This window comes from Nothoprocta perdicaria, unplaced genomic scaffold (assembly GCF_003342845.1).
Source record: "Nothoprocta perdicaria isolate Ctin4 unplaced genomic scaffold, notPer1 scaffold_39, whole genome shotgun sequence".
Classification (NCBI taxonomy): domain Eukaryota; kingdom Metazoa; phylum Chordata; class Aves; order Tinamiformes; family Tinamidae; genus Nothoprocta; species Nothoprocta perdicaria.
The window spans coordinates 3,939,703-3,951,928 of NW_020455632.1; the positions used below are offsets into that span (position 1 = coordinate 3,939,703).

Here is a 12,226-nt window from a genome sequence, read left to right on the forward strand (position 1 = left end):
GAGTAATAACTAATTCAAAACTAGGCGATAATAACTTATTTCTCCAAATTGCTTGAAAAAAAAAGGCAAAATTGGTAATTTCCTGTCATTTATTCAGCTTGTTGAGCAAAACAAGTTGTTGCACTTCCTTTTTTTAACTGCTTCCTGGTAGCTAAGTTTTGTAAAATAAGTCCTAAACAGTAAGCATAGTCCTTCCAGTATGATCAGATTTGAAAGAAGAATTTTTGACTTTATTTTTCTTTAGTTCAGAAGCAGTGTAGGTTCCATTAGTTAGAATATGAAAATAGAGCATAGTTTTAAAAACTTCATACAGCATGTGTTGTCTTCACAGGCTTTGTAAAGCAAACAAAGAACCATCTTYCTGCAACTTTGTAAATTAGATTAAATAAGAGGATAACAGCGTTGTAGTTGCTAACACAAAATACCAAAACCCAGAAGGGAATTTAACACGGTGCGATTCTTTGTGCAGGATATAGCTGGTATGTTTGTAAGAGTGGGGATGTGTGAACAAGCTGTGTCTGCCTTTCTGAAATGCAATCGACCAAAGGATGCAGTAGACACCTGTGTCCATCTCAACCAGGTAAGATGACAGTAAGTCATTTGCTTTACCCTTTCCACTGCTAATTCAATAGTGAGATTTTTACTGTGGTGCAAAATTGCATCCAAGTCCTTGTTAATTATCTGATTATTCTTGACAATTTCTGGAAAATCCATACTCTAATGCTTAAATCAGTTATATGAATTAGGTTTAGACCAATGGAAGGACAATCATATACATCTGTAGCAGCAGTSAGTACCAGTGTGTGTTGTGGCAAACACGCTTGACGTACAGACATACCTGTAGACCTGTGGTCTCTGTAGGGGAAGGCTGTACTTAGTTTTGGGTCAGCCGGAGCCAGTGCTGCTTCCTGAAGGAATGAGAGGAAGGCGAGAGAACTGTGGGTTGCTCATTTTCAACAATCCTTCTTACTCCTTCTATGCAGATAAATTTGTGTCTGAATCATGATGTAGCTAGAAAAAAAATCCATATGTTTACAGCTGGAACTGTTCCCCAGTCTGACTTACTATTTGCCTGTGAAAATGGTTGCGTCAGTGCAAATAAGAGAGAACTTATTTAGATCATCACAAATATTATTCCCCTCAGAGAGACTGAGGGGGAGTGGAGGAGCTTGATGTAGGGTGGCTTGACGGATGGGTTCTGCTGGCTTCAGGTAGACAATTTTCTGGTTTGTGATTCTCAAGCGCTAGTAAGTATGAGATTCAGTGAAGTTTCTCAGTCCTGCCAAACCTGTTGTGATTTGGGGTAAACATAGGAGCCAAACTGGTGAAAATCAGGAGACAGCACAGGTGAGAATGTGATGTGCAGAAGGAGAAATTATATTTTATTGTTTATACCTGAAGTTTTGAAGAAAGATCAGGTGCATTGAAATCCATGTTTCCAAATGTGAGCAATGGARTGATCTTTCAAAACTTTTACCTAGTAGAATTTGTTCCATACACCTGCTGTATCGTATGATTGGCAGTGATGTTAGTATTTGTATTATCTTGCTTTTACTTTAATTTCATAGTAGGTGAGTTCAAAATAATGAAGAAATATTGCACATAAATGTTCTAGTTTATTCCTGGAAAGATTGTTCTGAGAATGTGTTAGAAAAATTGTGTGGTTAATCTTTGTGTCTGTTTTTATTTCTAGTGGAATAAAGCTGTGGAGCTGGCTAAAAATCACAATATGAAAGAGATTGGATCTTTGTTAGCTAGATATGCAACTCATTTGCTGGAAAAGAATAAAATCCTTGATGCAATAGAACTTTATCGTAAAGCAAATTATTTCTTTGATGCTGCTAAGCTTATGTTTAAGGTATTTTAATTTTTATTCTAAATAACAAGGACTAGTCAAAGCCACAGTTATTTGCATGCTCTTTTTATTTTCTTTCTTATTTTCTTATAGCCACAATTTTTTGCCTAGGTTTGGTACTGGATGCAGAGATTTCTGCACTTAGTTTTATAAAGTCCTTAAGAAGACTGATATATTACTCTAAATATACGATGTAAAAATGACATGTGTGTTACTCAAAACTCATTGTTTTTGTGTGGGAAAGCCACCAGGTCTCATTGAAAAAGATACTAGTTTCAAGCTTGTCTGTTTAAAAATAAGCTACTTTAAAATTGTACTTTTAAGTCAGAGCATTGATTTACATATGTTTACACTGATTTATTTTTCCCTGAAGTCTGGCTTTGTATACTTACAGGTTAGCTAAAAAAATAAAGAATAATGTATTCTTTATCGTAGTCATATTTTTCTGTAGTTCTGTTCACATTCTCAGTTCCAATGTTCTAGCGCACGTTTATTTTTCAGAATAGTTTTGTACTACCTTGTAATAGTCCAAAAAAAATGAAGTGATTGTTATTATTTCTCTAAATCTGTAATATTTCTTTCTCCTTTTTTAAGATTGCAGATGAGGAGGCAAAGAAAAGAGCAAAGCCACTGAGAGTTAAGAAGCTGTATGTATTATCAGCTTTACTTATAGAACAATGCCACGAACAAATGCAAAATGCACAAAGGGGAAAAGCTAAAGGAAAAAGTGCTGAGGTGGTGTCTTCTTTTCTCATTATTGTAAAACATTGGTGTGTGTTACTTAGGATAAATAAGCCCATCTTCATGTGAGATCACTAGTTTTTTTAAATAGCACCTTTCTTTCTTTAAAATAAGTCTTTCATGACAGCATGCCACAAATATTATTTTTAATTATTTTAATTATATATATTATTAGCTAGATATACTCTTCAACCTAAGTGCGGTGTTCTTAATTTTTCACCATTGGAGTAGAAATTATATTAAAATCTCAGACTTTTACTTGCGACTCTAAATTCCCTGTCATTTAAAAATWAGTATTTATTCCAAAGAGAGATTATGTCATTAAATTAAGCTATGTTGCTACATTGTAGCAGGGAGGGGCAGGTCCTTTGGGAATTTAAGGGAAGTAAATGGATTTTTTTTTTAAATTCATACTCAGTTTAAACAGTTTTATTTGGTATCTGGTGCTGAAATACAGTTTGCATTTCAGATGCATTTTAAAATGCATTTTAGAATGCCTAATGATCCTCATTTGGGTCCATGTATTTATGCTTTCCATAGTTAATACAGACARTTGATATAATCACATAGTAAGTTCAGAGGTCTTTTGGTCTATSTCAATTTCCTGCTTGGTCTGTTTTATATCAAAATTATTTGTGGTGCTGCTTTCTTTTCAGACAGCTTCAGCTTTGGCTGGTTTGCTAGAAGAAGATGTCCTTTCTTCAACTAACCGCTTTGCAGACAATGCTTGGCGAGGAGCTGAGGCTTATCATTTTTTTATACTTGCACAAAGACAGCTCTACAAGGGCTCTGTAGATGCAGCATTGAAGACAGGTAGGATTTCATTTATAAAGTTGTAAAGAAGCTATTACAATTTTACAAACCTGCAAAACACAGTTGCATTTGTAGTTGTTGGGGTCTTTTATTTTTGCTTGTCTCTGGAATTTTAAAAGAAACCATATAGCAAACTGGAAATGAAAGTAGTCCAGATACCTTGGAAGTGTTTTCTTGGAAACTATGGAAACTATGGAAGTGTAACGTAGCAAATACTATCTGGTCAAACTGGAGAGCTTTTTGGATGTTCTTTTTTTTTTTTTTTTTTTTTTTTTNTTTTTTTTTTTTTTTTTTTTTTTTTTTTTTTTTTTTTTTGTTCATATCTAAGTCACATCAGACATCTCTGTAGAGCTTCATAAAATATCACTGTAAGTTGTAAGTTAGGAAGACAAATGGTGCCCTTTACTTTTTCCCAATAATGAAAGCCCATTTCAAGTACTTCTAACACACAAAAAATATGTCTCAGTTCACACTCAAATCCACTTTTTAAAAAAATGTTGAACTGTGTAAACTTAGTTTCCTTGCATAGCATTTTCACTGAGATAACTTGGTTTATTCTGTATAATGAAATTATGAATAAGATTTATATTACCCACTAGTAGTAATGGTTTCCTATGGAACCTTGCATTTCTGAGAAGGTGGGTTATGACTTCTTTGGATTTTTTTTTTTCTTCTTAGCCCTTCACTTACAGGATTATGAGGATATTATCCCAGCAGTTGAAATCTACTCCCTTTTGGCTCTCTGTTCATGTGTACATAGAACATTTGATATTTGTTCAAAAGCCTTTGTTAAACTGGAATCCTTGGAAACTCTCATCCCAGAGCAGAGGCAACAGTATGAGGATCTTGCTCTAGAGATATTCACAAAACATTGCCCTAAGTATAACAAAAAATCTGATCTGCATGATGTTCTTGAGAGGTAGGTTATGTTTATATCATCTTATAATTATTAGGGTTTTTTTTTCAGCTGTTATCTGTAAATGGGCTTTTGGCAATGCAAAGAGAAGAAAAGGACGTTTCCTTGTGACCAAGTTTTATTAGACGAATATTGGGCAAGAGTGATGCAAGTGCTAGACTTCCCTTTAAAACGCACCCATTTGACATGTCTATGACGGGGAAATAGCATTTGACCTTAATGGAACAAGGTGTAAGGACRCAATTGCATCTTCATTTTAAATGCAGGTGGATTGGACACAGGAGTTTCAGGACTTTTGATAAGGTGTGATATGTCATTAAGGGTAACCTTAAGTCATGTTATCTGTGTCTAGCATCACACTGCAGTGGTGATATAATGTGACTGACCCTTAACCAAAATATTAAGTTTCCTATGTTTTTTAAGTATGTTGGACTTACATRGCATGAGAAGAGTAACAGAGTGGAACAATTAAAGTATGAAGGACATGTATAAGCAGTCATTATTTGAAGTAGCTATCCTAAAATAATATCTTGCCCTGCAAAAAGCATGCGATTTTGAGTATGGAAGGCAGACTAACCTACAAGTTGATTATTTTGTGTTTCTTTTAGTGAAATAGGATTTTATTTAACATGGGGTTTTTTTTTAGTTTAACAGTGCAAAGCCTGAGCTCTGAAGCCACTAGTGAGTGGTAGATTAAGTCATAGCAATAAGCGTAATAGTCACTTACCTTTATATACCTGAACTRCTTCTTTTCACATAGGCTTTGAGTCTGCTGGTTCTCATATGCTGACTAAGTCTTTTGACTGTGCAATCTGTTGCCAAATATTTATCCACTTAGCTGTGTATGTAGTCATTTAATTTAATTGCATCAGTAAGAAATGGCACACGTCTGAACCAAGAGGTATTTTATGGATGGGCATAAAAAGCTTAGCAACTAATTTGTAGGTACACAATTAAGATTAAATATACAGATCTGCTCTTTTGCAAGTTTTTAGAAAACAAATCTCTGCTGACATTTTAAAATTATATCCTTTTTTCAGATTTATTTACTTTTACTCTTCTTTTAACAGTGGAGATGAGAAGCTTCCTATATGTGTTGCAACAGGAGAACCTATTGTGGAATATCGATTCTGGATGTGCAGTGTGTGCAAGCATTGTGTGAAAGCCAAAGAAATAAGCAATTACAACTTCTGTCCTCTGTGCCACAGTTCTGTAGCATAATAGAGTATAAAGGTTTGTTTATCCTCATATCTGCTATGACTCATTAAAAAAAACAGAACTCTAAAAGGTTAACTTTTGTACTGTGTTAAAATACAGTTCAATATTACTATTATTAGAGAAACATTTCAAAAATGAAATGGCAAGTTCTCATGTTACATGTATGTTAACAAACAGTTGTATTAATTGACTCAATTTTAACAGTGGTTGAAGGTAACAGCTTGGTTTGTTAATTATAAACAGAACCTAGTTTCTAAGCCATGCAAATTGAATTCAGGTTTATCTTACTAGGTTTTCCTCTGTGAGTCTTGAGACGACCAGTAACTTCCCATGGAATTGTAAAAGTGAAGCAAAGTGTTTCCTGAAGGAGGTAATTCTTGGGCTGAAATAATGCACAATAGCTGTCATAAGATTATATGTATTTTTCTACTACTTGCTTTACTAGGATGGTGATACTTAAGTCATAGTTCATATTTATGCTATTTTCTTTTCCCAAATGTATTTAAAACTGTAGTACCAACAAAGGACTTGCAAAGCTTTAGTAATCAGTGCCTTCAATAAGCATTGGAGTTCTTAAGATTTTTTTTGTTCCTGTGACGATTTGTTTCATCATCTAAGGAAACCAATATGATCCTTCAGACTAGGAGCTGTTAATGGGCTCCTTTTTTACAAGGTAGTAGCTTGAAGCGAGCAACTCACATCTGCTAAGCAGATCTCAGGAGCTGTAACAGCTATCTTCGTTACACGTGAAGAATGAAAGGATATGGACTCTTATTTAGAAGGGGGCTTTTCAATTTTATTGCTATTTTTTTAGCCACTGCTTTCATGGTACGGTATGAAAATGTTGCAGGTCACTTACCCATGGCATAAGTTTGTTCCACAGGGAGTTAGCATGTGACAGGCTGGTAACGTTCACTAGCATTAAAAATTAGTTTGTATGTTGTTTCTTCTTTAAGGAAAAAAAAAATAGTGAGGATTGCCCTGTTTCTGCTATGAGTTCTTTGGTACGGATATTTTTGTTGGGAAAATTATATGTAAAATATACATTATTAAATTTTTTTTTTCTATTCAGGTTATTTGAGCTTTCTTTTTCTTTGTTAAAATTTAAATTTGAGAAGTATACCAGGAATGCCCTGTGAAAGTAGCTGGAGTAGGGGGTTGACCTGACAGCCTGCACCACAAATTAGGACCATAGTTCAGCCACAGTGCGTGTTTTAACAAGGGACCACAGTAATTATATATTTTGATTAAACTCGTCTGAATTGCTATTGAAAGCACACTAGTTCCTCCAGGTCTCTCTAAYGTATACGGGGCTATGGTGGCGCGACTGCCGCTATGGAGCGCGGCCGCCCCCTGGCGGCCAGAGCGCCCCGGGAGCGCCGGCTTAACGGCCACGGGGAGGGACGGGGCGGGGCGGCGGTTTAACGGGCGCCGGGAGGGGCGGGGCGGCCGTTTAACGGGCGCCGGGAGGGGCGGGGCGGCCGTTTAACGGGCGCCATGGAGCGCGGCGCGGCGGAGCTGCTGGCGGCCGCGCACGCGCGGCTGGCGGCGCGGGAGCTGGCGGCGGCCGAGGAGCTCTACGGGCGCTTCATCGCCTGCAGCGCCCCCGGCGGGTAACGTCAGCGAGGACGGGCCGGGGAGGGGTGCCCGCCATCGCGGCAGCGCTGAGGCCACTCCGCCTGCTTTCCCCCACCCAGCGGCGGCCGCGACCTCGCCACGGCCCTCAACAACCGCGGCCACCTCAGGTACCTGCGCGTGGAGTTCGCCGCCGCCCTGGAGGACTACGCGGCCGCCATCGCGAGCCAGCCCGACTTCGAGGTGCCCTACTACAACCGCGGCCTGGTGCTCTACCGGCTCGGTGCGTGCACGGAGGCCCGACTCGGGGCAGCGCGCCCTGCGAGCCGAGCGGCCGGCAGGCCCCTGGCTGCCCCTTGCCCGGCATCGGGGCCTGCCGGCCGCGAAGTGCGGGGGAAAGGCAGGGGGCCTTCACAGCGCTGGGCGGGAACCGAGGCACCTCTTAYATCCCGAGGGTTGCCAGAGGCTGGGAAAAATCATTTTGCAGAGGAAGACACCTCCCTGGCATTGTCTGCTACTGTCAKAAAGAGGAATTTTTCCCTTTTAGTTCTGGGAGGTTCTGCCTRGAGGTCTGCCACACGTAGGCAGTTAGATGTCCCTGTTTGCAGTGATGCTTTTGTGTCATTTGAGCTGGTATTGTTTGTTAGGGGAAAGATGCAATTTAAATGTCTATTTTGGAAAGCTTTCCATGAGACTAAAGCTACAAAATTGCAACATTACCATTAAATCTAAGGTAAAGTGACTCTTATTTAGGCCCTGCAGCAGTGAGCACTGCTATCTCAATTGCAGTCTGTAATCTCTGGGGATTTACTGCCCGAGCTTTGAATATGCCATAAGGAAATGACACTGCAGCCCCYTTTGGTGGAGCTTGGCTGCTGCAAGGTCAAGTTCCAGATGCTGAAGGGCTAGAGAGGGATAGTGCTGAGAAAGGAGCCTGACCAAGGCCATAGTCTAGAAGCAACGTGCCTGCTTTCTAGGTTTAAAACAGCTCTGCTGTTAGTTTCTTGCCATTAGTTGGCCTTTTCTCTTGGAATATRTAGCCCAAATTCTCCCAATTTTAGTGCCAAAGTGAGTACTCAGACTTGCGATAYGTACACCTTCAACTCCCATTTGGACTTAAGGAGAAAACAAATATTGTAACAGGCTCAATAAGCACAGTGGGTACTTCTTGTTAGTGAAAGTCATTCAAGTCAATTGTGGCTTCTGAGATTAATTACTGAAAAATAATTCTTTCTCTTTTGTTTTGGAACAGGATGCTTTGATGACGCCATGACAGATTTCAGGAAAGCTTTGGAGTTAAACCCTCAGTTTGAAGATGCTGCATTGAGTCTAAAGCAGGCTATTCTTGATAAAGAAGCAAAACAAAAGAGAGGTTACTAAAAAATGAGATATAAAAATGTTTTGCTGAATACCTACATGATTTTTGGCAGTGATGGATAAATGCGAGATCATTTGCATATGTGCTCTACTGAAGAATTCTTGGGTAAATGAGTTAGGGAATGTAAATGTAAAATGAATCTCATGTTTGTAAAGAGCTTATGGTAGCGAGTGCAAATGAGCTGCTATTCATGGCTGGAGTCTTCACTTTTTTATTGAAAAGATCAATTGCAGAAAATTATAATATGAAATCTTCAGCTTCAGCTGACTGTGAATACCCAATAGTGTTATTTTTTGTGCATAAGGGGAGAGACAATTGTTGAAATTCAATAAGGTATAAGAAATTCCATGGTATTTTACATGGGAAATAAAAGTTCTACTAAAAGAAGTGCTTTTTGATTGCTTGTGTGTATTAGAATATGCATATATTTTATAAATGCTGCTAGTGAAAATTCTGCTCCTTATGGTGAGTTTCTTTATGGATAATTCTATAGCATTCACAAATGCAGTGTTCACTGAAACAGGTAGGACCCTTTCGGTAAGTCATGAGCAGAGAATTTAGCCTGTGAAATATGTAGTAATTTTTGTGTAGCTCCCCAGAAGCTCCATTGAGATTGCTTTCAACTTGTGGATGAAACAGCAACAGTTGGAGTGAAAAGATTTGGGGCGTAGGGCTGAGAAAAGGCATTTTCTAGATATACAGAGCTTTTGGTCTGATTTGATTTTTGTATCTTAATGATCTGTCTTAAATATATTAATAAAGACCAACATTTTTCCTGCCATCTCAGACACAAAAACTAGATAAACTAAACATGTCCCCGACGCAGCATGCTATGAAAATGTAGAGCAGGTGAATTTGAACCACAAAGCTGCAGTCTGAGAGGAAAACGGGTAGAAAGACTTAAAGGAAAGATCATGGATGTGACTCTGCGCAAAGCAAAACACTGATTGTTTAAGTGATAGCATATAGATGATGATTGAAAGAGATCAATATCAATTACATATTTTGGAAAATAAGACAAGAATTCAAATAATAGTATTCCTCATAWTTCCCCTATCATGTAATTTTATGAGTGCTGCTCAATTCTAACATATCCATTGTTGGCAAAGGGCTCTTTCATCAAATTGGGAACAATTTCATAGCAGATTCTCCACAGAATTCCTTGTCTCTTCTGTAAAGGAATGAATTGTTGTGGTGTATTTTGGCATAATTTGGGATAATTTAAAGGTAGTTTCAGCCAGTAAAAGTGTTAAACACATACTCCTCTCTCAGATGCACACATGGATTATGGGGTTAGGCTTTCTGTTGCTCCTAACCATCAGGGTTTTCAGTTTCAAATTAGTGAAATTTCAGTGATTGTCTGAAATTARGTGCAGCATGGTATTCTCAGGACTGTTGAAAGGATATAATAAAACATAATTATCAATGGCAAAAAATTGAATGTGTTTAATAACTCCAGCCCTGCAAGGTTTACTATTTGTAGTTCTTTAAGAACTGAAAGTATAATGGAGAGTTGTAAAATTACATATATAAATCTCTGTTATCTCTGAGTTTCCCTAAGAAACTCAGAGATTGGCTTGTAAAAGCACTAGTAATGTGCTTTGGACACTTTTGCAGTGGAGAGTAGTGTGGCTTTTCACTAATCTTTAGAGGTTGTGTCTGCCTAAAAATTATAAACCGCTGTAGAGCATCCATCTCAGTCCTGGCTTCCTTCTCTGTTGCCTTTGCTCATCGTTCCCTTGTCACGGTCATTGTACTGCGCAGAGATGCAGCAGGAGGTTGGTGCTAATGTAAGCATTTATTTGGGCCAGAAACRTTGCAGACGTGAATAAATCAGAGCACCGTCCAAAGTTTTCCAACCTATAAACCTACTCTCCAAAGCACATTGCCACTCCAGACAGGCCTTTGCTGGCGACTCCATCATTCAGCTGTTCTTCGTAGCTGGGATTATCCTGGCAGTAAGTACATGTTCTCATCCAGTGGGCTGCTCTCTCTAAATATACAAAAAGTACTCAGTTTCCTCATCACATTACAGAATGGTTTTTCCCTTCAGTATCTGGAACGACGGCCACTTTCTAAGATCTTACATGTTCAGAGAATCTGGCAAAGATTAACATCATCGTCCTGTGTTTTTTCCTTGTACCCTGTTTTCTCGTGCGGAAACACAGGAGGAGGAGTTGCATCGCTTGTTCCTTTTACAGTGTTGCAGGGCTTTTAAGGAAAGGTAGGAAAACATGACAGAAGTATGAGCTAGGAACCCAAAAGTGGGATAACAGAACAGTTTTATGTTTTACATTTCTTGTACAGTATTATTTGAAATGCAGAATGGAGAACAAGGAAAACCATTTGCAAGTGAAAGCTGTGGCACACTGAAGGGGGAAAAGGGGCTTGTCAAGTGACAAGGAAATTCCTGTAAATGGACAACAGCAGTAAGTCGGTGTTAAAAGAATTAAAATCCTTGGCTGTAAGAAGTGGTCTGCACTGTGCAATGTCACATTTAATAGATAACTGATGAAAAGTAAGTAGTGAAATGTGTGTGAAGTCCCTGCATGTTGGAATAGCATGCAGGAACTTAACACCTTTATATCCAGTCTAGCCATGCATACACTAATGACCTTAGACTACCAGGGAAAATTTCAGACAGAGACAAAACCAATGAACAAAATTAAAGACTACTAGTAGGAGGATGACATGTTTGTTTATGAGGAGAGTACTCTGCAATTTCCATCTTCTCTTCCCTTTTCCATTTTGGTACTGCCACAGGATGTGGTGAGGTCCAATGTATTCTGGCAATTTCTATGGGAATGTTTCTGCTTTCATAATGTGTAGGAATCAGCATTTACGTGGAACTGCTTTGTTTCAGGTTCACCTTCTAGTAGATGGAATTCCTGGATGTGCAGAACAGATTCAACCTCAGCATGGTCCTTGTTCTCACAGTGTAAGACCTGGTTGATGAGAGAAGTTTGCTCTGGGGTCAGATCAARGTGACAACCCACTTAGTAGCATGTTAGGATCATTTAGTTGAACAGAGCTAAGGCTGAGCTGAAGCTCAGCCCTTACCAAGGTTTTCCTTGTAGGATCCCTCTCTGTGAGCAGGGATTGGAACAGCTTCTGACTGTCAGGTTTTTCATCACTCATGTCTTTGTATTGTACAATAAATGTGGCCTGACATGCGCCCAAAAGACAACTGCATCTCTCWGGAAGGAAAAGCTATTTTATCCCTGTCATAGACAAGCACTGTAACAGTAGCTTTCAAGTCAGGTTCCCTGTATTCACTGTGTTGCTGTGAAGGGTGATCCAAAGGTCAATGATTTTCAAGACTTGCTTGCAGACTCCTGTGTGCTTATTAGTTTATATTTAACAAGTCTCCCACATCTCCGTAATGCCTTTTTTTCTACACCAGTTGAATAATAAAGTCTCTCACAGCCGTAGTGACATGACCAAGTAGTTTCTGAGGGCCATATCTAAGAAAGACTTTAAGCCTTCAGGCCTGAACTGGAATGCAGGACATGAATTAGATGACAAGGCTCTATTTCCCAGCTCTATTTGCCGAATCTGCTCTATTCTATCTGGGAATAGCCTTTGGATGTGGAGCAAGATGTATACCAGTAGTGTGGCAGAATCACAGGGTGTCAAAGAGATGCCCTCAAAGCTAAGCAATGAGTACCCTAGTAAGTCTGACATGTTAATGTAACAGAGTGTAAAAGAACTGTTGRGAAAAGAACAAAAC

At 38.9% G+C, this 12,226-nt stretch overlaps 2 protein-coding genes across 3 annotated transcripts in view; both read left to right on the forward strand.

The window, feature by feature from the left end:
• Positions 1-5,741, forward strand: part of WDR35 (WD repeat domain 35) — a 35,800-nt gene extending 30,059 nt beyond the window's left edge. For both annotated transcript variants that reach the window (XM_026044916.1, XM_026044914.1), the window contains 6 exons: positions 470-580; positions 1,694-1,858; positions 2,450-2,590; positions 3,253-3,409; positions 4,088-4,328; positions 5,396-5,741. In XM_026044916.1, the coding sequence (XP_025900701.1) occupies positions 470-580; positions 1,694-1,858; positions 2,450-2,590; positions 3,253-3,409; positions 4,088-4,328; positions 5,396-5,546 (966 nt within the window). In that variant the 3' untranslated portion in view covers positions 5,547-5,741. The remainder of the gene's footprint in view (positions 1-469; positions 581-1,693; positions 1,859-2,449; positions 2,591-3,252; positions 3,410-4,087; positions 4,329-5,395) is intronic.
• A 1,299-nt stretch (positions 5,742-7,040) lies between these two features.
• TTC32 (tetratricopeptide repeat domain 32) lies at positions 7,041-9,049 on the forward strand. Its single transcript, XM_026044942.1, has 3 exons — positions 7,041-7,156; positions 7,241-7,401; positions 8,371-9,049. Exons 1-3 carry the CDS (start codon positions 7,041-7,043, stop codon positions 8,496-8,498), a joined length of 405 nt encoding a protein of 134 aa, XP_025900727.1. The 3' UTR covers positions 8,499-9,049.
• Positions 9,050-12,226: the final 3,177 nt, after the last annotated feature.